Genomic DNA, 22,459 nt, shown 5'->3' on the forward strand with positions numbered 1-22,459 from the left:
TTATTTAACCATGTGTACATTAAATAAGATTTCATATGCAAAACCTTAAGGAAAAAAAACCCTTCTTGTTGTGCAGAAACACAAACCAGAAGTTAGAATTAATTCTCAGAAGTGTGGAGGCAGCAACCCTGGATAATTAAAAGAACCACAAGGTATACACAAGTATCTTCAATGGTATCTTCCAATATATTAAGTGAAGACATTTTATTTTTACATGTGTTAAGATGGATCCAGTGAGAGAAATAAGCTTTCTGCATCTGAATAATTTATCAAAATAATGTTTATTTTCCCCACAAAGAATCAGCACTCATTGTGGAGGATCCAGATTCCTGGGTCTTGCAGCATCCAAATAAAGCTTTTGATTTACACCAGTTCTGTGAAGTTTAGAATTGAAGCAAGTCTTTTCATAATTACTGTAGTACAAACTGCTAGAGAATTACTGGTATGTGGAACAATTACAACAGTTCAGGAAATGGATGTCTTAGTGCACTTATGCCATATTTTGTTTGTTTAGCAAACATGCTATATTGTCTATTGTCTGTGCACAAAGTGAAAACTGTAGATTCCCACTGTAGAAGAAATCCGTCTCAGTAAGCAACACACTGTGTCAAGCTGCCCTTTTCTCCCTTAGACCTGCAGTTTTAAGACAAAAACTTTGCCAAACATTACATAATCTTTTTATTATTATTAAATGAGAAAATCTCATTCTCTTACATTGTCACATTGCTCGTCAGAGAAATGCTGCAGTGATGAAGAAAGTCAATGTTGGGGCAAAGTCCTCATTTCTACAACATTCATTTACAGAAATTATAGTCATGTTCAACACAGCTCATCAACACAACATTCTTAGGTTCCTTCACAAGGAGTCCAAAAGATCCTTCCTCTAAGGGGGCGTGTCACTATGTAAAATTATAGTTCTCCCCTCTTTTGAACGATTCATTCTCAAACTGCACAAGATGCAAGGCAGACATCCTCTGGCAATCTTCACACATCATCATCATCTGATGTGTCACTGCTGCTTGTCTCCGTGTCTTCATTCTCAATTGTTGGTTTGAAAGTGCTGTTTTTCCAGGGACTGAATTTGAAGTCACAGATGAGGCCGTTTTTTAGAATACCATTTTTCCTAAGGCCATTTTTTTGTAGCTGAAATTTAAAGCACAAATCAATTTAGCCATCTGAAAATGACAGATTGAAAAGCATTTATTTTTGTACAAGGCGTTAAGCAGGTGTATTACACATTTGGCAACAAAAATTAACTTCTCAAGATTCAACTATGTACTAGTACTATGTTTTGTAGATGCTTGCATTTCCAGGTTTTTTTTAGTAACAAACATGAAAATAAGCATGTAATTAGATTCCTGTCATTAGATCTCAAGACAAAGTATGAGGTTAAAGAGAGCCATGAACATAGATGTAATTCCCTAGTTACGATTCCATTTCCCATAAACATAGTTTGCATATATACAGTAAGTTGTCTCTACTGCCACATCCCTGATTCTATAAAGGTGAATTGGATAAAGGGGGGAGGCTACTTTAATATGAAGACACAAAACTTTCTGCAACCATTAGTAAGCTGACCCCCATTTCAAACCCAATTCAAATAGTTCAAACATCCCTTCAAATAGGGGTCTATGGTCTTATAGGAATTACCTATTTCTAGATACCCATCTTCCCCTCCTGTATCTCTGAACCCGTAGATTTACAAAATATTTCCTCAGACTAAATATTGGAAATCCCCCCTGCAATATTCAAGGCTCAAATCTAAGGGATGGAACAGGATGCGAAAAGTTTAAAGAGGTCAACCAACAGTAAGAAACTTCTTGCCCTTGTAATTTAAAACACTCACCAATGTGTATCTAACAAACAGGCTCTTATAGGAAAACAAGATTCCCATTGCCACCATAAATAGTTGTGCGGGCAGCACAAAAATATGGAGGCTTATATGAGCTATCGGTTCTCTCAGGCATTAAGAAGGTACTAGAGTTGATCATTTTAACACTGAAATGCTTCAATATGGAATGTAAGAAAGATGTCCATCTTTTATCCCACTCAATAGAATATTTCACTTGAAACATAACAAACTCAAATTATGTAGGGCTAGCTTTCGCTCTCACCTGTTCACTAATGACCTGAAATTCCCTCATTTCATCCTCAGTTAGCGGAGCACAGGTCTCATCGTTTTCACTGTCTTCCTGCCAACCCATCTCCTTTAACAATCTTTACAAAAGAAATAAAAATGTGGACATTTATAAAAAGATCAGCAACTTTCATTCTCCAGACCCAATCTAATTGCTCTGAAGGGTGCAATTTAATTCATCTTCTGGCCAGCTCTCACAACCTTGCATTCTTAAGACTTTTTCACTTCCCTGCCCGTTTTTTCTTCATGCCTCTCTTCTTCCCATTCGAGAAAGAACAGTACAGAAAGAACATCGATACATCAGAAAACCCAGTGCACAACAGGGGTCTATACATGGATGCTTATCTAATGTATTTCTAACCCATTCTTTAGGATACAACAGAGGCAAATATTCAACTTAAAACAATATAAATAAAACAACACTTCCAAGGACCATACAGGTGAATGACAATAACTATTTATGTGCAGTATGTGAAATACTGAATCAAAACTATCAAGTTAATTCCTATTGTTAGCCAGCTTAACCCTGTATACAAGGGGTGGGGAACCTTCAGTCCTCAATTCAAATTTGGCCAGGCAAGGGGCTGCATTTTGCCCATGATACTATTTTCCCCAAACCAGAGACACCTGCCCTACACCTATCATTATGTGACATCAGGTGTGGGGCAGGTGGAAGTATGGCTTAATCTGCTGTGTTGCTGTTCCGAGAAACTTGATAGCATAGCTAATCCTTGCAGAAAACCAATATGAAGTCACTGCCCATCAGCTGATGTGTGCTGAGTTCAAGCCTACTGGATCAACTGCATGACTGAGTTCCACTGGGAATTGATGTCAGTCGACTGACAGGTTGTCCCGCCTACCTGTCAAAAGTTGGCCCATGGACAGACAAGGTTCTGCTCCACCAGGTCAAAATGTTTCCCTGCCGCTGCTGTATACCTATCCTTCCAGCAAGCAGTATTTTTCAACAGGTTAAAACCATGTCAGTAATTGGAAAAATACATACCGATGCTCTGCTTCAAGTGAGCTTGAAAGGACATCGGTCTGCGGAAATGTTGAAGACCGAATGATCTGCTGAGACATCATTATAGCATTTCTATTTTCTTGAGGAATTTCATTTTCAAAATTTCGGTTTATGTCCCTCTCTTCGTGACCATTGTTGCTGTTATGTAAATTAAATTCATCATCATCATCCTGTTAAAGAAGTCACATATTTGAGTAAATTCCAAAAAGATTTGTCCACGATTTGCATGAATATAAAAAGATGCAACAAGCCGACATATTGCATCCCACTGGAAGTTAACCCCATAGAAGAGCACTGTCAGAGCTTGTCCAGCATTCCATTTTCCACAGAAGCCAATGGATGTCTCTGAGAAACCCACAAGCAAGACATGAGTGCAATGGAACTCTGCTGCTGTTGCTCCCACCCAATCAAGTGTCTTTCAGGGGCACACTGCCTCCAATTCTGGGGAGAGCATATAGACATTGTGACTAATGAGACTGTTATCTCTGAATTGTGAAGCACAAAGTACCTCTGTTTTCTTTAGGTGTGTGTGGTACAGGACTGACTAAAACAGCTGAATTTTAAGCTACTTAGGATACAGCCAGTAAGTTCTGATGACCAACATATGCTAAGCTCACTATGGAATATATTCCTTTAAGTAGATTCCCAATAGAAGACAATCCTTATCTACATTTTACGTCACTCTTTATGATCAACATGGCATCACAAATCTTAAAGAAGACGCTGGCAATCCCACCCGTCACTGAACCCATTGATTATACACAATTTTGGCTTTATGCACTATCCTCAGAACGCAGCCCCCATGTAGGCTGAAAGTCATCTGTAGTAAAAAATGAAACACACATGACCCTCTGTACAAAATTTGTAGTACCTTCTCTTGCCCATCATGCTCCTCTTCCACTCGATCCCGTTTCAGTGTCTTCAAGAATTCACTCTTCTTATCAGTGCGCATTCGAGTCAATTTGGTTAAGCGAGGCTGGCCAAGTTTATCAACTGGAGATGAGGAATTTGATCGATTACACTATGGTGGAAAAACACACAATACTGAGATGAAGAAAAACTTCATGGCAATGCTTCATTTTGTTCAGCTGCCAGTATTTCTGTTTTATTTATATATAGTTTCAAGTTTCCATTTAATTCTCAAAAATCACAAGTTCATGAAACATAGCTTTTCAAAACTAGAAATACCCCAAATAAAAAAGTAACCAATTCTTCTGTACCTCTTTCACTGAATTCTGTGATCCAACAGCCTTAGCAGTAGATTTGAAAGCACTAAAGTTTCCAATACCATATGGAGAATCATGAGGAAATGGAGGGCCAAGTTTGTTGTCTTTTGTTTGGCTTTTCCACTGTGTTGTCTAAATAAATCAAAATGATGAATAATTTTTTACCAGGTTAATAAATTAAATTCTTTACATTATTTAATGTTTATGACAAGAACCTAAACATGTTTATATAGCACCATCAGTCTACATGACAATATATGCAAAATAAATAAATAAATAATAATAATTGAAGAGAGGGGTTGGTCCCTTCCTTGAGAAGCTTAGAATCTAAATTTTGACAAAGAGAAAGAGAAGGCAATGAGAAAGAGAGCGAGGTAACAAGAGATACATTACAAAACAAGAAAAGAATCTGCAATCCCCTCCTCCAAGACACATTACTTATACGCATCTTACCTTTGCAGGTGGAATGACAGGTTTAGGAACTAAACCTTTATAGACACTTGTACCAGTTCCATTCTTGACTGACTGTGAATGAATATTTCCTGCTACAGGGAATCCAGATATCTGTAAATCTTTCGTACTGCCTTTTTTTATAACCAGCATTCGTGGAGATCTAGATTTTGGGTTCAGAGGATATTCTGAAAAGAAACAAAAGTTTCATCTTATATATTGCTTTGATATTTTTTAATTCAGCAGGAAAACACTGAAGAGGCTCAGTTGATACAGTTCTCCTTATACTCTATAGATCATCATAGCAAAATAAGTGTTCATGTTTATAACCAGGTACCATGGAACTGAAAGAAACCGTCTGACCTAAGAAGAGACAGTATTTAAAACAGTCCAACAGCTTTAGGCACAGAACATCATCTTGACACCACCATAAAAGACTGCCAGCAGAACATGAAACAAAACAAAATGACTTTAAAAAGAGGGAGGCATCAGCATACTTGAAGGAACCCCAAAGTCTTTGTGAAGTACAAAAAAAATTAAATACAAAACCTAAGGTGAGAAAAAACCCCAAAACATGGCCCAAGAATAACCAAGCATGCTTAGTAGCCATGTGATGATACTTAGAAAATAAAAACAGAATGGAGCATGGAATGGACTATCCTGGGAGGAGGGCACAGCTGGCTGACACCTAATTCTTGTTAGGTGGCATGCATATACTGTAACATCCTGCTCCAGGCCCCACTTACATCAGAAGTTTTCTCTATCAATGCACAGCCATCATGGTTTCAGGAACACTAACACGTGGTGGCTATCTTTAGTGCAAGAATGTGAATATGCACACATTATAACTCCTTATGACAAGCACAGCCACATTATTTTGATAGTTTTCAATGCTCAATAAATGCATCACAAAAATCAAACAGCATCACAAAGTATAGCTGAATTAAAGTACAACAATAAATATCACTTCAAAGGCACTTTCTAACAAAATGACACTCAAAAAGCTTTACTGTAATTTAAAGCCCAATGCTCTTACCCCAAACACCAGCAGCTAATGATTTATTCTGGTTTGGTTCTCTCTCATATTCAGGATTCAGGGATGGCTGAAAAGAAGGGGGAAAACAAAATACAGTTTGATTTAAGATCTGCTGGAAAATATCCAATATTTAAAATTTAACGTGCCAGATCATAAATATTACAATTTAGAGAGATGATTCACTTCTGGCAAATGATGTTTACCAATGAGGGTGCTGAATCTTATTTCAATATCACTCAATGAAACCTAGATCTAACAAAATGAAATCTACATAAAACCACCAATAGAGGTCACCCAAGAATTTGGGGTTCAAAGTCATCACTATGCAATATCCAATGCTATCTTTACTTTCCATCTCACTCCAGAGAGGCTGTAAAGCAGGGTTTGGGAACAGAATCCCACTGGCAGACCAGATCTTGATCCCACACAGGCCATTTTCACAGGCTGGCAAGGCCACTCACCTGTTAATCATCTGGAACCACCCTGAAATCATAAGTCAAGCCAGGCTGAAAATTAAGATCCTTGCTGAAAGTAGGGTCAGCACTGACTGCAAGCCCCTGCTTTCATCAGATTGGCTGTACTAAGAAGTTCCCAAATAGGAACTCCGTACTGTAGCTGATCCCAGTGAGGACTTGCTCTCAGCACCTATCAGCACTGACACCAAATTGCCATTGTCAAGTAAAGGTCAGGAGTGCACTTCTACCAATGGAGGTCTTGATTAAAGCTCAATGAAAGCACATAAATGATTCACTTCTGCGAGTGAATGAATTCATTAGGATTAACTTACAAAATCTTCAGCTTCAAATTGTTTGGGTTCTTCCTTGTCTTCCTTTTTCAGAGTCTCACTTTCCGGAGCATTTTTTTCATGCAACCCTTGGCTTTTTCCAGACTGAAAGCTACTGGCGCGAGCACGTGAACCTCCGCTATGATATCCCACTCTGTGGTGTGTGTTTTCAGTGCCATTTCTACCTTGTGAACGCCAGCCATTTCTCTCCTTTCTTCCCAAATGCCCTTGGATTTTAAAATAGCAAAGTTACAAGCAGTTTCCAAAAAATTTACTTTGCAGGAAAAATGTAGCGTGCTAAAAATAACTGAAGTTTGGTGGAATTGTAAATTAGGAACTGAAATAATTGAAATGATTGATGATATTAAAAATTAGAATAAGATCCCATGGTTAGTCACTCAGAAAATCTAAGAGTAGTGTCGAAAAAAGACAAAAGTATGTTGTGTAATAAGTGAGCTGCAGCAGAAGTATTAATTTCAAAAGAATAATCAGAAGCTATCATCCTTAAAGGAAATAAGCAATCCAGCATAGGATTTTAATGTATAAATTTTCTTTAAACTTTTAGAGAAGGGACAGTTAACATGCAAAAAAACTCATCGAAACTTTGAAAAAGTTTGTTTTTTCTTGGTGTAGTAATATGAAATATACAAATACTGGAAAGTAAATTTGGGGTGGTAATTTTATAAAACACATCCAAGTGTCGCTCACCCTCCTATAGCTATACTACAGAGGATAAAGCACTATCTATGGCTCTTCATCCAAAGAGCAGTTCTGTAGTTGTGCTGCATGGAGTTTTCAGTTTAGCCAATACAGTCACCGATACCAATTTCAGCTTACACAGTGAACTGTTTAAAGGGTTTATGAGCGGCTCAACACTTAAAAAAACAGTAAAAATAAAATAGGCTTACACTGTATCTGGAGGGTTAAACACATACAAACCTCCATTTGAGCGACCACTACTAGGATCAAATCCATCAGAAGAATTGTGTCGCCTACGGTTAACTTCATAACGATTCTCTGTCCATGAAAAGGTGTCGGAATGCTTCTCAAAATTTAGTGATGACTAAAAGTAAACACAAATATTAAGTGAGGTCTACAACAGCAATACTAAATAAATCATCTTCAGCTACTGTGTTGGCATGCAAGAGTGCAAAGGTTTGGTGTTTAAACACTTTTCAGTTTTTCTAAATCTGAATCCACTAAAACCATCCCCAAGAATATTATTATTATTTATTGAATTTATATACCACCCTATACCCGGGGGTCTTTTAAAAGGGCAAGAGAAAAGGGGGGATAAAGTCATTATAAACTTCCAGAGCAACTGACAAGCAGCACACTGCCATTTTACCTGCATTCTGTAGCTGCCAGGTATAACTGTCATGAAATGTATTTGTCTGTACTTGCACGTCTGTGTTTACATATATTTATTTATCAGTGCATTTCTTCAAATAGCCTCTAAGGCAGTATACAGATAAAGAAACTTCATTAAAATGCATTGTAAGTATATACATGTATTTAAATAAAAATAAGCAGCAAAATAACCTAATAAGCACAACAACAAACCAGAAGAATGAAACTGCTCTACAGTAAAAACACCTCACAAAGCACAAATTTTAAACCAACTATTAGAATACAGTATCTGTAAGATGAGCAGCAGGCCGGTTTCCTAGGTGAGCAAGTTTGAAAGCCTAGGCTCCACTATCAAAAAGGTCCTACCATATAGCCTCACCTCCACAATGGTGATAAGACATAGTACAGGATCACTAACTTATTACCTCACCTGGCAAGCTAGAGAATCTTTTGAAACAACTGGGTCTGAAACTGTAAAGGCTTTTAAAGATAATGACAACATTTAATTTACCTCTAAAAGAAACTGAGCCAGGGCAAATTAAACAGTAGCAGAGTCATACTGCTATAGCACCATTCTTTGCTATCACTGTACAAAGCTATACAGTAGTACCTTGGTTTACGAATTAATCCAAAGCGTTCTTAAACCATGGCGTGCTTTCCCATAGCAGTAGGGGACTCAATTTACAAATGGAACACACTCAACAGGAAGCGAAACATGTTCTTATTCCAAGGCAAAGTTCACAAACCAAAAACCTACTTCCAGGTTTGCAGCATTCTTAATTCAAATTGTTCATAAACTAAGCTGTTCTTAAACCTAGGTACCACTGTAAGGTAAAGGTAAAGGTACCCCTGCCCGTACGGGCAAGTCTTGACAGACTCTAGGGTTGTGCACTCATCTCACTCTAGAGGCCGGGAGCCAGCGCTGTCCGCAGACACTTCCGGATCACGTGGCCAGCGTGACGAAGCTGCTCCGGCGAACCGGCATCAGAGCAGCACACGGAAACGCCGTTTACCTTCCCGCTAGTAAGAGGTCCCTATTTATCTACTTGCACCCGGGGGTGCTTTCGAACTGCTAGGTTGGCAGGCGCTGGGACCGAGCAACGGGAGCGCACCCCGCCGCAGGGATTCAAACCGCCGACCATGTGATCAGCAAGTCCTAGGCGCTGAGGTTTTACCCACAGCGCCACCCGCGTCCCAAGGTACCACTGTACTGGCCAGCTAAAACTGCCAACTATTTGTAACCTCCTGCATTTTTCTCCTCATGACCACCTATTCTTTGAGGTATGTCCTATACAGGCGTACCTTGGAAGCTGAATGGAAGCCGTTCCGGAAGTCTGTTAAACTTCTAAAATGTTTGACTTCCAAGGCACGGCTTCCAATTGGCTGCAGGAACTTCCTGCAGCCAATCAGAAGCTGTGGAAGCCCCGTCGGACATTCAGCTTCCAAAAGAATGTTGGCAAACCAGAACACCCACTTCTGGGTTTGCAGCGTTCAGGACCCAAAATGTTCAACTACTAAGGCATTCGTCAACCAAGGTACAACTGTTCAAGTCACTGAAAGATCTGCTACCTTGTGTTACTATTTCGATACAAGTTTCAAGAAATCTTGCACCTAAGTGCAAACATGCAGTCTGCAATTTCAGCACATGGTGGAGCTAGTGTTCCATCAAGCATGCTGATATTGCAAAGTGAGTTGTTAAAAGTTTGGTTGATTTATGACCTTTCAAGCTATTATTGATCTTTACCCTATTGCAAGGTAGAAAACAAGTTGATACCAAAGAACAGGGGAAGAGAAGTATTACATCTTGCAAACAGAATCTGGTGGCATTTTCACTTAAAGGTTTACAAAGCAAGATCTTTTCTGGGGTTTGTTGGGGGGTTGTTTCTTTACACACCACACGTATTTCAAAGTGGTAAGTTGCCATCAGAAAGTCATTTTTAGCTTTAACTACTCTACACATTATTGGCATCACAATGTATTTCCAGTTTGCTTCTCCCATTCCCTCATGAGGTTTTTAAATGAATGTTAAGATAAGGTCAATGAGAAACAAATGAGCACTACAAAACATATATTTACATTGACCGGTCACTTTAGTGACACAGCCCCCACCCCCGATTTGCATGGCGGTTGCATTCCAGGTCATTCGGTGCAATGGCCACTTCCAGGTTGCCACAATGTGTGTGTATATGGTTGTGCATCAATTGGACACACAAAAATCGTCCGTTGCCTGTACTATAATAATGCAGTTGATGTTGTTTTGCAGTCAGACCAAATACCAAGAACTCATGTCCAGAACAAGTCAGAGTGATTAAAAACAATACATTACATTCAAAGCCACTCACACATCAGACTTCACTTCCTCTCCTTCCTCTTACAGGCCCCTCAAATTTGCTCCAGAGGGTCCTGAACCCTTAAGCCAACTTGAGGGTGCAGATAGAGGAGAGGAAGGTAGAAATCCCATTGCATGAGTGGAGCTCCACTTGTACAAAGTTGGATTCTGCACAATGTGATGAACACCAGATTTAAAATGTACATTTACTTTTCAAATAAGCCCCACATTTCAGTAAATGTGAATAGGTTCAGGCTCCAAAAAATGTCAAGAAATGAAAGCTAGGCAAAATTATTTCTCTACAAGTCATCCATGCTGCTTGATTTGTAGAGTTTGATTATTCATAGTTAGAGAATTTAATCATTTTCAATCGCATGTAAATGGCAAGCATAAAGCAGGACAAGAACTTAGTGAGAATGGGGCTTTGCCTTCCCAAAATCTGCTCCAGAGTTGCCCAACCCTCTAGAGCAGGTTTTGAGGATGTGTGGAGAGCTGCAGGGGTGAAAGCGAGGAAGGTAAAGTTCATTGAACGTCCAAATGGACATGGTTGGATATGACCCTTTAAAAAACTTTTTTAACCACTCCTTCCTCCAGAGAACCTACGGTGGCAAACATACATAAGCTGAAAACTATTCAAAACAATAAGCACCACAATGCAATTTGGGGAGGCAAGAAGGTAAGCTCTACAGAGTGGTATTCCTACTGCTGTAAAATAATGGCCAATTTACAATGTTTTACCTGTTTAAAATATAATTCTATTAACATGCTTGTATCATAATAATGTTTCATTTAAACTAGGCTATTTTTACAAAGAGGCATACACCAATAAGATTTTAAACAAAAAACCCAGAAAAATCTGGAACATACGGTCAGCACCAACTGACCACTTTTCTTGCCTGTTTGCTTGCTTATTTTAAATGAATTTTACAGTCAAAAGGAGGTGAGCCAGGCATGCACTTTTGGTGATTATTCCCAAGTTCCCAAGTTAATTGTGGTGTTTACTATTAGGGCAGCAGAGGCAAATTACATTTGATTGCTGCAGCCAACCGCCCTGAGAGGGCAGTATACAAATTTAATAAATAGTAATAACTATCATGGTGGCATGATCTGTTTAAATTGCAAAATTTAGTCTCCCTTTTGGAAAACAGTTTTTATTTGAGATTTTTGTTCTTATATCTCTTGAATATAAAAACCATTGAAAAGCATGGGGTTGGCCGGGGGGAGATGAGAGAAGGGTTGGAGTCATTACATCATTAAGTCCAGGATCTAACAGTAGCTGCACTACTGAGTCTAGCATACTAATGAATGGTTTAAACAACCTCTGCTAATTTCAAAGGTAAAAGGTAAGTTGGTGCTGATACTCATAATGAACTGTAAGAACAGACCTTTGATGATGATGGTGGAGTAGGAAAATTAAGCCAGGCTGGAGCAAAGTCATGCTGCGCCATTTAGGTCCAGTCTCTCCAAATCAGTGAAAACAAGGCTTCAACACCTCATGGCAAATACCTATCAGAGAAGGGAAATGTAGGATTTTTATTTTTAATCACGTATCTTGCAGTAAGACTTTAATATCCCCAAAGACACTTAACAGGTGAAAAGAACCACACTAACATTCAAGAATCACAGCTAACACAAACACAAATTTAAAAAGCTATTCGCCAAGTGTACTTGGAAAAGCACTGAAATAAACTGGGAGTCAGTGGAGATTTTAACACTAGTAATGTTATTGTCTTAGACTGCAATTCTAACCACACTTACCTGGGAAAGTCCCACTGAATTCAGCAGGACTTGCCTATAAGAAGACAAGGATTGCCCTGTAAGTTCCGTAAGAAGCCACTGCTTCTGTGTGCCTTCCTCCTTGCTTTTCACCTCCTGGTGCTGTTGTTGCTACCACAAATTCAGAAGCTCCTGCCACTCTTTATAGCAATCCATGGCAGAAGCACCAGATTTCAACATCAGCCACAGACAAGGAAAGTGGCCAGTAGCAGCGCCAGCTGGCCTGTGGATCTGGATCCTGGGCCCTGAGACTGACAGGTGAAGGAGCTAGCAGAGCTGGAAGACCACTGCAGCCTCTTCTGGGAATCCCTCTATGAGCTACCTATCCATCACCTCCCAATACACTGTATTTTGGATTGCCACTTATTTATAGTCAAGCAAACTGCAGGGTGAGATTATTACTTTTTCATTATATGGGCAGATATATTTTGAGCTTAGCCTGTCTGCTAGGTTAAAGGCAGAAAGACTGAAGAGAGGAATGCTCTTTACCACAAAAGGCATGTCACAAGTCAGTTTTGCAGCAACTCAGTGAAGGATATTTCCTTCTATCATAGGAAAATGAGGATTTTCAAATGACAGTACCAATTCCTGTCTATCACAGAACAAGTGTTTGGTATTACCCTAATCTATATATACATCATATCTAGCATTTAACAGTTTTCTGAATCTTCAGATACTGTATGTATTCTGACTTCCATTTTTATGTGACCCTCAATACTGAACAAAGTTGCTCAGCCCTTTTACAGGCTACAATGATCTTAACTGCTGAGCAACAGTATGTGACAGTTCCTTTTCAGTTCAGTTCATATTCAGTGGCTGAATATCTCATAGCCATCTTCATCTTCAGCACTTCATTAATTATGGATTTCATGTATAATATGGAAGTTTTACAAGGAGTTTCTCTGGCCAACTGAGAAAAAGTAAAATCTGCACTCATTTTCCCTATGCCAGTATCTCATACCTCGCTCTGCCAAGGCCAAGCTCATGTAGTAGTTTTAATACAAGCATAGGCTAAAATGCACCCCAGTATACAGTCATTTGACAACCAGGTTGCTTCCCACCCTTCATATTCTTAAGGGCAGTCACTGCATCCGGTCCCTTCTGCAAGCTTTCCATTCACAGAAAATCAAGTCTGGGTCTAACGTAGTATAAACAAAAACAGTTTTAAATTGTTTTTTGGTTGCTTTTATTTCTAGTTTGAAATAAAACAGTCCTCATCATTAGAAACTAAACTCTAGGGAGAGTGAGCATATCAGGTTACAATCAAAGCTGACAACCCAATAAAATGTCGCCTAAGTTTAATTTTATTCCACATCAATCCATACAATCATGGGTGCAGTCATTTAAACTGCAGCTCACAGCTCTAGAGTTGAAGGTCACCACTTTCTGGAAAATGCTACAGCTCAGTCATGTCATCATACCAGCTACACTACACAATTCAAAAGCAAGAGTGGATGGGGTTTTCTATTAAGTATCTATCTAATGGCATGGAGATGTTGTTAGTGGAGCGCAGGGGCCCTAACATCCTGTAAGCATGAAGCTATATTTGATGTGTTTCCAAGTACTTAAAAGCTGTTAATGACTGAATGAGTTAATTTCTATAACTATTTACTGAATTTTTATGCCCTTCAGATTTCAGGGCAGTTTACAAAAATATAAAAAACTATTTCTAATCAGAAGAATAGGGTGAGCCCATATTACACGTGTGTGTGTGTGTGTGTGTGTGTGTGAGAGAGAGAGAGAGAGAGAGAGAGAGAGAGAGAGAGAGAGAGAAAGAAATTTCAGGATATAGAGTACCCAGGTACTTATCACCCTGAATTGACTACTTTCAACAATTATGTTACTAAGAATTAAGAAGAAATGCATCGCCATCAAGTCTTAGGGGTTGCATAAGAAAGGAAATGCAGTTCAAAGAAATAGCAGAGAACACTAGAGCAATGGAGAGCCTGGCTTATGACCATGCCATGTACGCTTAATTTGCTCCAGGGCTAGAACAAGGTGAAACAGCCCTGAAAAGATATCCAAAGTAGAAAAAGAATCATGATTATTCCACTCTTCAGACTTGTGCACCTCATTTGCACCACACAGTAAGCAGCACCATGGCGTGATAGGATTGTGCAAATGTGCAGGACCATGGAGCTAAGCCAAGGTTGGCACCAGTATTTTGTTTGTGGACACCTCACAGGCTACAGACTTGCACTCTCTAGCACTTGTCGTGCAGCAGTTGTCATTTGCAGTGTCTTCATCATGATTAGCAGCAGGACTCACTTATAAGCATACCATGCATATATACAAGACTGGCCAAATTGTGTAGTTTCAAAACTGCTTTTTTGTTTTGTTTTTTGTCCGTAAGAAACAAGAATGCACTTATAATAAATATCATAGCTCCTTGGATGTGCTAAATTTAGTTATAGTAGGAGTTTCACATTTCCCAAATATAAAGCAATTAATCATAACATTTTTAATTATCGATCCACAACTACACCATCCTAGAATGAACAACAGTCATCTCATCACTGTACTGCATACAAAGATGCTTACAATGCCTAACATTTCTAAAATACCATTTGCAATGTTAGGAGCCGCATATACTGTGAAGTGCTGGATGACCAATTTATCATGTATGCACTCAATTCGGGCCAAAGAGAGAACCTGCAGGAACTAACATGCTATGATTTTGGAACACTGAAAACCCGAAAGTAAATGCCTCGGTTTTCGAACGCGCCTTAAAATTCGAACAGGAAATGCAGCTTCCATTTTGAGTTTTCCATTTTGAGGCTTCCGCTTTCAGTTTTTGTTTTTTGAACATTTCGGAACTTGAACAGACTTCCGGAACTGATTGCATTTGAAAACCGAGGTACCACTGTATAGAGCCAATCTCACCTTTCTTAAGTGGAAATTCCACAACTGGAATGCTTTGTGCCATGCTTCCACCAACTTTTATTCTTTAGGTGGTGGTATATAAAACAAAGTCTCAGAAGACTATATTCTAGAAGTGGGTTCACAAAGGAGGAGGTGGCCTTTCAAACCCTAGCCTCAAGTCATTTACTGTTTTATAGGTCAACATTAGCTCATTGAATTGGGCTCAGAAACAAATTGGAAACTATATAACTAAAGCAACACGGCCTACAAAATACACACCAGAAAACAATTGTTTTTACATACATTGGGATTCTAATACTGTGAAAACAACCACATGAACTCACTGAGTGCAATGGGGCTTACTTCCAGGGAAGTGGGCTAAGACAGATAACTTGCATGGAATTGTTTCTACACAATACAAAGGTTTCAGTTGCATAATCAGAAACTATCATTCTATGACTTCTATCAGGATTTGTCATCATTGTAAGATGCAGCACACATTCTGAGGCACACTTTTTAATGCTTCTGTGGAAGGAAAATTGCAGAATATCCTGTTCGGGACCAAGATACAATCTATGTAGCTGGTTCTACTTCAAGCTGCGATTAAAATTAAAGACCTACATAGTAAGAAACTGCATACATTATATACATACTGTACTATATAATTCAAATTCTTACTTTTGATGCCTGAATTAAGTCTGAAATTCTTGCTAATCATTTTAGCATGCACAGATATGAAGATTTCCTTCACTTCTGTACAGATATTGTACAAAAACTCTATTGATGTCAACATTTTAGACCTCTAGCCAAAGATCCACAGAATCGTCAGGGGATTTCTGCAAGCACTTTTAGGAAAGATGGGAAATGTCTGCACTGAGCTCTCAACCGAGCATGCTGTACAAGGAAAGGGGAGATTCACGGTCATATTGGCAGACACAAATAAAAGCTAACTAAATAGAATTTTCAAAGACAAGTAGTTCAAATCAAAATACCAACAGAGATCAAAAGAATTGTTTATTCACTGAAGAATCTTCACTCCCAGGCTTCACTTCAATCTCTGATTTAAGGTTTTAAATTGTCAAATTTTTTTTGGGGGGGGGATTAACATATGTAAATATGCTGGAATTTAAGGTGATTTGAATAGTGCCAAACATCAGTCACTTACTTTGTAACTAGGTTGTTTTGTCCATCTTATATATTTTTTGAGGCAGCACTGGATTCTGTTGAAAATAAACCTGCAGGAAATTTAAAATGTTATAATTAAACACAACTGTATTCTCATTGCCCTAATGAAGCTATCCAAGTTTTACTTCTGATAAAGTACAGAGCAAGATAAATTTAGAAGTAGTTAATCTACTCTGTTGACTCAAGTATTCTGCTGGAGAAGGAATTAAAACGGAGGATCTAAACAGCCAACTAAAACAAAACATTCTGTAGCCAAGTTAAAGCTTAAGAGACCAATCCTATTTGGTATAGAGAAACCTTATGCCCATCCTATCATGTATAGAGTGACACCAAGCCCTTGGTCCAGTGCAGACCAGCCACCACCACTGAATAAGCACTAAGGCACCGAACATCATCAAAAGGGGTTTTACATCTTTAGCACAGACATACTGCATAAATGCACTAGCAAAAACGGGATTGCCAGTGGGATTGCTGTGGACCTAGCAGGTGTTTTAAGTATTTTGAAATATATATTTTAGCATACCTGAACAATTTCATAAATTGCAGTATGCTCTTGAATGCCTTTGCTTTCTGCACCCCTCAACAATTATTGGGGAAGTTGTCTTATACCATTTCAGTATTCCAGCATCTTCATTAAAAAAGAAAAACCTAACAGTGCAAGCCTGTGTCTACTCAGAAGCAAATTCTACTAAATTCCATGGTACTTAGTTCCAGTAAGAGGGGCTAGGATTACAGCCTAACATAGCAGGGGTCCTATTTATCCCAATTGAAATGAGCAGGAAAATGAAACTATCAAATGTGTGTTTAGTAACAAGCCACTGCAAAGTACAGTACAGTCACACCTCAAGCACATTTAACTTGTGTTGATTTCAACCATACACCATCTAAGTGCAAGTGAAATCCAAGCAAGGAAAAGAGATTAAAAGTTATTTTCACACAGGGTCCACTTGGGTTACCCAGCAAAAAGAGTTTTCAAGCACTCCACCTTGCTTGCTAAGCAAGGCCTGCTGAGTGTGCCAGCTCCGGGAGTACTAGAAATTCTTTCTCTCTCTCCTCCACCCTCCCCATCTGCTATCCATTTGGGTTTGGGTATATGTGGAACCACTGGAACCAAACCTCTGCATAAGATGCAAGCCTACTGTACTGCAAAGGCTCATTTGACCCTGGGGTAAATATTCTTCAGCATGGTGGCTCTCAGACACTGGAGTATAACTGCTACCAGTCTAAGACCACATGGCTAATTATCTGGAATAATAGGAGGGCACTATTTAGGCTAACCCTAAGGGGGTGAATTCTTCTTCAAGCTGGGCTTTATCTTAGTATAAAGAACTATTTAACTATACAACTAGATAAAGAACTATGCAACTTTACTATAAGCCCAGTATTTCAGCTAGGTATTTTTTTGTTTCTATTTTATTTTCTCTTCTGAGTCAAGTATTTCTCCTGAGCATATTAAGTTTCTGTTTTACTTTCTCTTCTGTTTTCTCCACTCTAACTTCCAAAGAGGATTGCTTCTAAATCATGAGTTGTATCCTTTCCATTGTCACTTGTCACTGGCTTCTCAACAAAATTAACAAATGCTCAGCTATACATCACCAGACACCAGCAGTTGCTTGGCATAAACAACTCTCTGTATGTGCTTTTTCTGGAGATGAAATATAACAATGAATAATCAAAAATATTAAGTTGATGTTGGCCCAGTTTGAATGTTAGCAGTAAATCATGGTCTAAAACAAACCACATCTCACCACAAACAAGTAGTGTGCTAGCACACATGGATCAAGTGTGCCTGCCCCTCTCTTCTTGTGCGTATCATAAGGAAGCAAACCAAGCTTAGCACTTCCAAAACAAACTAGAAGCTAGAAGCAAAGAACAAACCTTGGCTTCTTGAGTTAAATGAACCACAAGTGCTGTAGTTTATGGCTTACTATTAACCAGGCCAACATGGGGGCCAATGCACCTCATCTTTGGAAAGTGGCACCAAAATCATTTCAGAATCATATACAGTGGAACCTTGGTTGTCTAACATAATCCATTCCGGAAGACCGTTCCGACTTCCAAAATGTTCGACAACCGAGGCACAACTGCCAGTTGGCAAAATCCATTGAAAAAGTGGGGAAACATGCCTCAGAAGCCATTCGACTTCCAAGGCATTCAAAAATGGAAGCATTCCAAATTGTATCACTTCCGAAGCATTCAACAACCAAGGTTCCACTGTATATATTGGCAGCTAGGGCTTTAAAAATGCTTTCTGTAAAATATCAAAACAAATTGTGTACAAGGTTAATGGGCATTTAGAGGCAAAAGGAGCAAAGCATCGCACATCTGCACTGGGGGACAGCATATGCCAGTATCCTTTTGTAAAATAAATTATTGATATCAGGTAAAGTAGGATCAGGGTTCCATTTTAATAATCTAAAATTGTTCCAAGTGGCTATGGACTATCATATTATTATTATTTATTTAATTTCTATACCGCCCTTCATCCAAGGATCACAGGGCAGTTTACAACACATAAATGCATATAAATGTATACCATAATAACATACATACCATAGTATGTACATACATACCATAGTAACTAATAAAAACAATAGTCCCACTTGAACACACAGTTTAAAAGGCCATAGATAGGTAGTTAAATAAAGCCCTGTCTAATTAAACAAACGCCTGGGAGAAAGGGAATGCTTTTGCCTGGTGCCTTAAGATGAGGGCACCAGGCGAGTCTCCCTGGGAAGAGCATTCCACATTCACAGAAGTGTTTCCACTACATACACATAAGAGACTAAACAGAATGAGAATTTTATCTAGATAGCTCACAATCAATTTTATATTTAGTGGCCAGTTGCAATCCTCTATTGCACAACTTTAATGCATCAGATTAAGCTATCTCTGATTAAGCCAACCAGTTTTCTGGTTCAGACCTTACATGAAACTAAGATATTAGTACTAAAATCAGGTGGGGGTGTAGAGGAGAAAGACAAGTGAGGCTTAATCCTGGTCCAATAAACTATCATCACAGCACTATCAAGATGCCTGGCACTGACCTAATGATCACTTCTGCACATGGTTCAAATCCTAAATAGGATGCAAGTCCATTTAAGTTCAATCAGATTCATTTTCAAGTAGTCATGAATCAGCTGAAACTGCAAATTTAAGTAGTAAGTATAAACTTCCTTAGAATTCAAGTAAGTTCCGATATAGTTAAAATAGATTTTCATGCGTTAAAATGCCTCTCATACTTTTGATAAAAGAAAAATATTAACACAAGCAAAACAAAAAAGGGGCATCTTCAACGGTTTACCTCACTTACAATTAATATTTGTAACAATTGTAGTTTCAGGCAATACTTACAAAATCCAAGAGAACTGCACAGATTGGCATCAACTCTCCGTGATTTGCGTTTTCCAGTTTGCTTCCCTTGCAGTAATGATCCGAGTTCCTTAAAGATACTACATCCGTAGCTATGCAATACAAGGGCTGATTATTAGAAATCAGCTACCCATTCTTCACATTTAAGGACTCCAAAAAGTTATTTTCAAAAAAGTCAGACAAGTCTGGTTTTAACAGCCTGTCTTGTCTTCTGACACTTCTTCACTTTCCTATTCCACGTATATCTTACTATCATAAACATCAGTTCCAAAAGAAATAAATACACCTTTTATGACATAAAGAATAGAACTGAGAAGTCAAAGTCTGCATTCAAAATGAAGTTCATTTCTAAGAGTCGATTCAGACATCCACACACAGCAGCTATCTGGATATTCCCATATTGCTTCTTCAGAACACTACAAAAAAACCCCACTAAAAAATGAAAAATAAAGCTCTTTGTCTCTTCATTTAGGAAACAGACATCATTGTAAAAAGTAATTCCAAATTGCCTAAAAAATGAAAGCAATATTTGCCATAAATTCTACATCAATATTAGAAAAATTGGGAGCTACATTTAATATAATCTTCTAGACTTAGTTGACAAATCAAGTCAATCTCTGTTTTGACTGAAATGTTTGAACTAGAAAGCAAAAACAGTTCTTGAAAGTAGCATGCAGAACTTAAGAAGTTTATACAATTATCCATTCCATATGGGGAAAAAATAGTCCAAGATGATATCCTGAATGTAAGGGGAAGCAGAAGAATCTCAAAAGTTCATAAACCGGGTTCTGCAGGCTTCAGAAGTGTTTGAAGTGGAAAAGCAACCGAACAGGTTATAATCCCAATTCCCTTTTTAGTCAACGTTTTCCCTTTCAATCGAAGCAGACTTTGCAGGTCAGCATCCAGCTACCTTTTTTTCACAAGCTGAGGCAACAGGTTGCAAAATATCCAAGCTCATGTTCAGAATCCAGATCACCTAGAAGTGGGGTAGGAGGCTGGGAAAGAGAGACAAGACATATTGCAATTAATGTTCCTTTCTCGAGACATCTCGGAAATCTGCAACATTATGAATCTGCTCTCTTGAGAATAACGAACACCATGTACTTGTGAACAAGGAAGCCTTAAAATAAGGACATGCAACGAAATCCACGCGGATTGTGCTGGAAGCATATGCTGGAGTCAGCAGCGAAAAGGGGAGGGGAGGACGTCCTACTCCAGGGTGAAACGGCGGTTGGCGTAAGAGTACTATCATGGGAGGCAGGCGCGAAGAAAACCGGAAGAATTAAAAACTCCCACCAAGCACGTTCCTTGGCCCAATTTCGTACCAAAAAAGAAAAAAAGAAAGAATAAAGATAAAAGCTACAACGAACCAACCGAACAAAAGGAAGATCGGTGAAACGGGAGGACTTGCAGCTGCAACCCCTAGGCATAGTTAGTCGGGAGAAGTCCCCACTCCGCGCCGCTGGGCTTACTTCCGAGTAAACACACGATAGGACCCCCCCCCCGAGGTGGCAATCTCGGATCCGGGACCCGAGGAAAGTAGGAGGGGCGCGAGGACGAAAGGCGTCCGCGGCTCTCCAAGCGTCTAACCTACGGGAGTGCGCACGCGTTTCCTGCCCAGGTTTCGCTCTCCCTCCGCCTCCTCCCGTCCCATTTCATGGCCAGGTAAAGTCGGGGACGAGTCCTCCCGCTGGAGGTTGTCATATTTACACCTTCGCTCGCTCGCAATCCGCCCGCAGGGGGTTCGAAGCTGCTGCCTCCAACTGCCGCCCCTCGACCAAGCCGGGGCCCAACAGAGCTGGTGTCCCGTTTATTTTCCCCGCCCCGCTTGGAAGAGGAAGGGAGACGGAGAAAGGACGGAGAGGCCACATGCCCAGGGCTCGATGCAGGCCGGGGGGCGGGGGGAAGAGACCGAACTACGGGAGCAGCGCTCCGGCCGAGGATCCTTCGCAGCCGCGGAGCCTCAGAGCCCCGCTTCTCCTGCCTCTTCTCCCCCGGGCACGGGCCCGCTCGCCTGCCTGGCTCCGGAACCCCACGCTCCGCACACGCAAACATTGTTTCCTCCGCCACCTCTTCCCTCAGACCGACCGACCGACCGGCGAGGGGGTGGCATGGAGGAAGGAGGAGGCGGCAGCGGCGCCGGCGTAACGCGGCTCTAACCTGCCAGCCAAGTCCCGGCCAAGCACAGCAGCTCCTGCGGGGTCCCGGATTTGAAAGCTCCTTTTTGCCGCCGCTTCTCCCCCGCCGCGCGCACAACTCCTCGCTCCAGTCAGTCAGTCAGCCCCAAAATGGCGCCGCTCCGAGCCGCAGCAGCGATGCCCTGCGCCCAAGCCTCGCGAGAGTTCGCCGCCAACAGCCGCCACGAGCAGCTAGACGAGGCTGGGCTTGTGTTGGGGGCGGGAGGGAGCGCGCGAGCGCCCGACGTTCTACGACACTGTGTACTAGTGCGAGGGAGGGAGGGAGAGGGAGAAGATTCTGGCTTGTGCGAAGCGGAGAACTCCAACGACAAGACGACAGAACGCGCGCAGAGGTTTTAAGGGCCCCCCGAAAGGAGAGGTTTCGTGGAACCCCCGCTCCACGCCACCTTTCTCCTCCCCCCAACACCTTCGCTTGCGCGGCGCTGCTTCGGCTGAAGGCGCACCAGCCCGCGAGCAGCGCCCCCCTCGCGTGACGTCACTCGGAACAATCCCGAACGTTCGGAGAGCGGCGAAAGGGGGAATCCCCTCAGCGAGCGCGCTGCTTTTTCAAGTTGGAGGGAGGAGGGAATCCCCGGCTGCCGGCTTCTGCAGCGCGGCGAGCGAGAGGAAGCCAGCGGCGGCTAAAGTGGATGTCGTTTCCCACCCTCCGCGACAGCAGCTGTATATTGCAGGAGAGAAAACGCGCCCGTCCCCGCCCCCCGCCGTTTTATTTGGGGATTTATTTATTTAATGC

At 40.5% G+C, this 22,459-nt stretch overlaps 1 protein-coding gene across 3 annotated transcripts; it reads right to left on the minus strand.

The window, feature by feature from the left end:
* Positions 1-262: 262 nt before the first annotated feature.
* Positions 263-21,849, minus strand: GPBP1 (GC-rich promoter binding protein 1). Of its 3 annotated transcripts, XM_081929867.1 has the most exons (14): positions 21,689-21,849; positions 19,511-20,523; positions 16,137-16,206; positions 12,092-12,125; positions 11,719-11,839; positions 7,594-7,717; positions 6,658-6,881; positions 5,871-5,937; positions 4,838-5,022; positions 4,379-4,516; positions 4,030-4,179; positions 3,141-3,328; positions 2,115-2,217; positions 263-1,143 (listed from the first exon to the last, which is right to left on the minus strand). In XM_081929867.1, exons 5-14 carry the CDS (start codon positions 11,779-11,781, stop codon positions 985-987), a joined length of 1,401 nt encoding a protein of 466 aa, XP_081785993.1. In that variant the 5' UTR covers positions 11,782-11,839; positions 12,092-12,125; positions 16,137-16,206; positions 19,511-20,523; positions 21,689-21,849; the 3' UTR covers positions 263-984. The 3 variants fall into 3 exon arrangements, with proteins under 3 accessions (XP_081785993.1, XP_081785992.1, XP_081785994.1); XM_081929866.1 differs by lacking the exon at positions 12,092-12,125; XM_081929868.1 differs by lacking the exons at positions 12,092-12,125; positions 16,137-16,206; positions 19,511-20,523; positions 21,689-21,849 and adding an exon at positions 15,650-15,887.
* Between the last annotated feature and the right edge of the window lie 610 nt (positions 21,850-22,459).

This window comes from Podarcis melisellensis (assembly GCF_964234715.1).
Source record: "Podarcis melisellensis genome assembly, chromosome: 11".
Taxonomy (NCBI): domain Eukaryota; kingdom Metazoa; phylum Chordata; class Lepidosauria; order Squamata; family Lacertidae; genus Podarcis; species Podarcis melisellensis.

What these genes read in the sequence shown, in the direction of transcription:
- GPBP1 (XM_081929866.1), bottom strand. Translation starts at nt 11,781, where the DNA reads ATGGCGCAGCATGACTTTGCTCCAGCCTGGCTTAATTTTCCTACTCCA. An exon ending in TCACTTGAAGCAGAGCATCG is followed by an intron (nt 2,218 to 3,140) that starts GTATGTATTTTT and finishes TCTTTTGTAAAG; the next exon opens with ATTGTTAAAGGAGATGGGTT. An exon ending in TTCAGGTCATTAGTGAACAG is followed by an intron (nt 1,144 to 2,114) that starts GTGAGAGCGAAA and finishes TTTAAATTTCAG; the next exon opens with CTACAAAAAAATGGCCTTAG.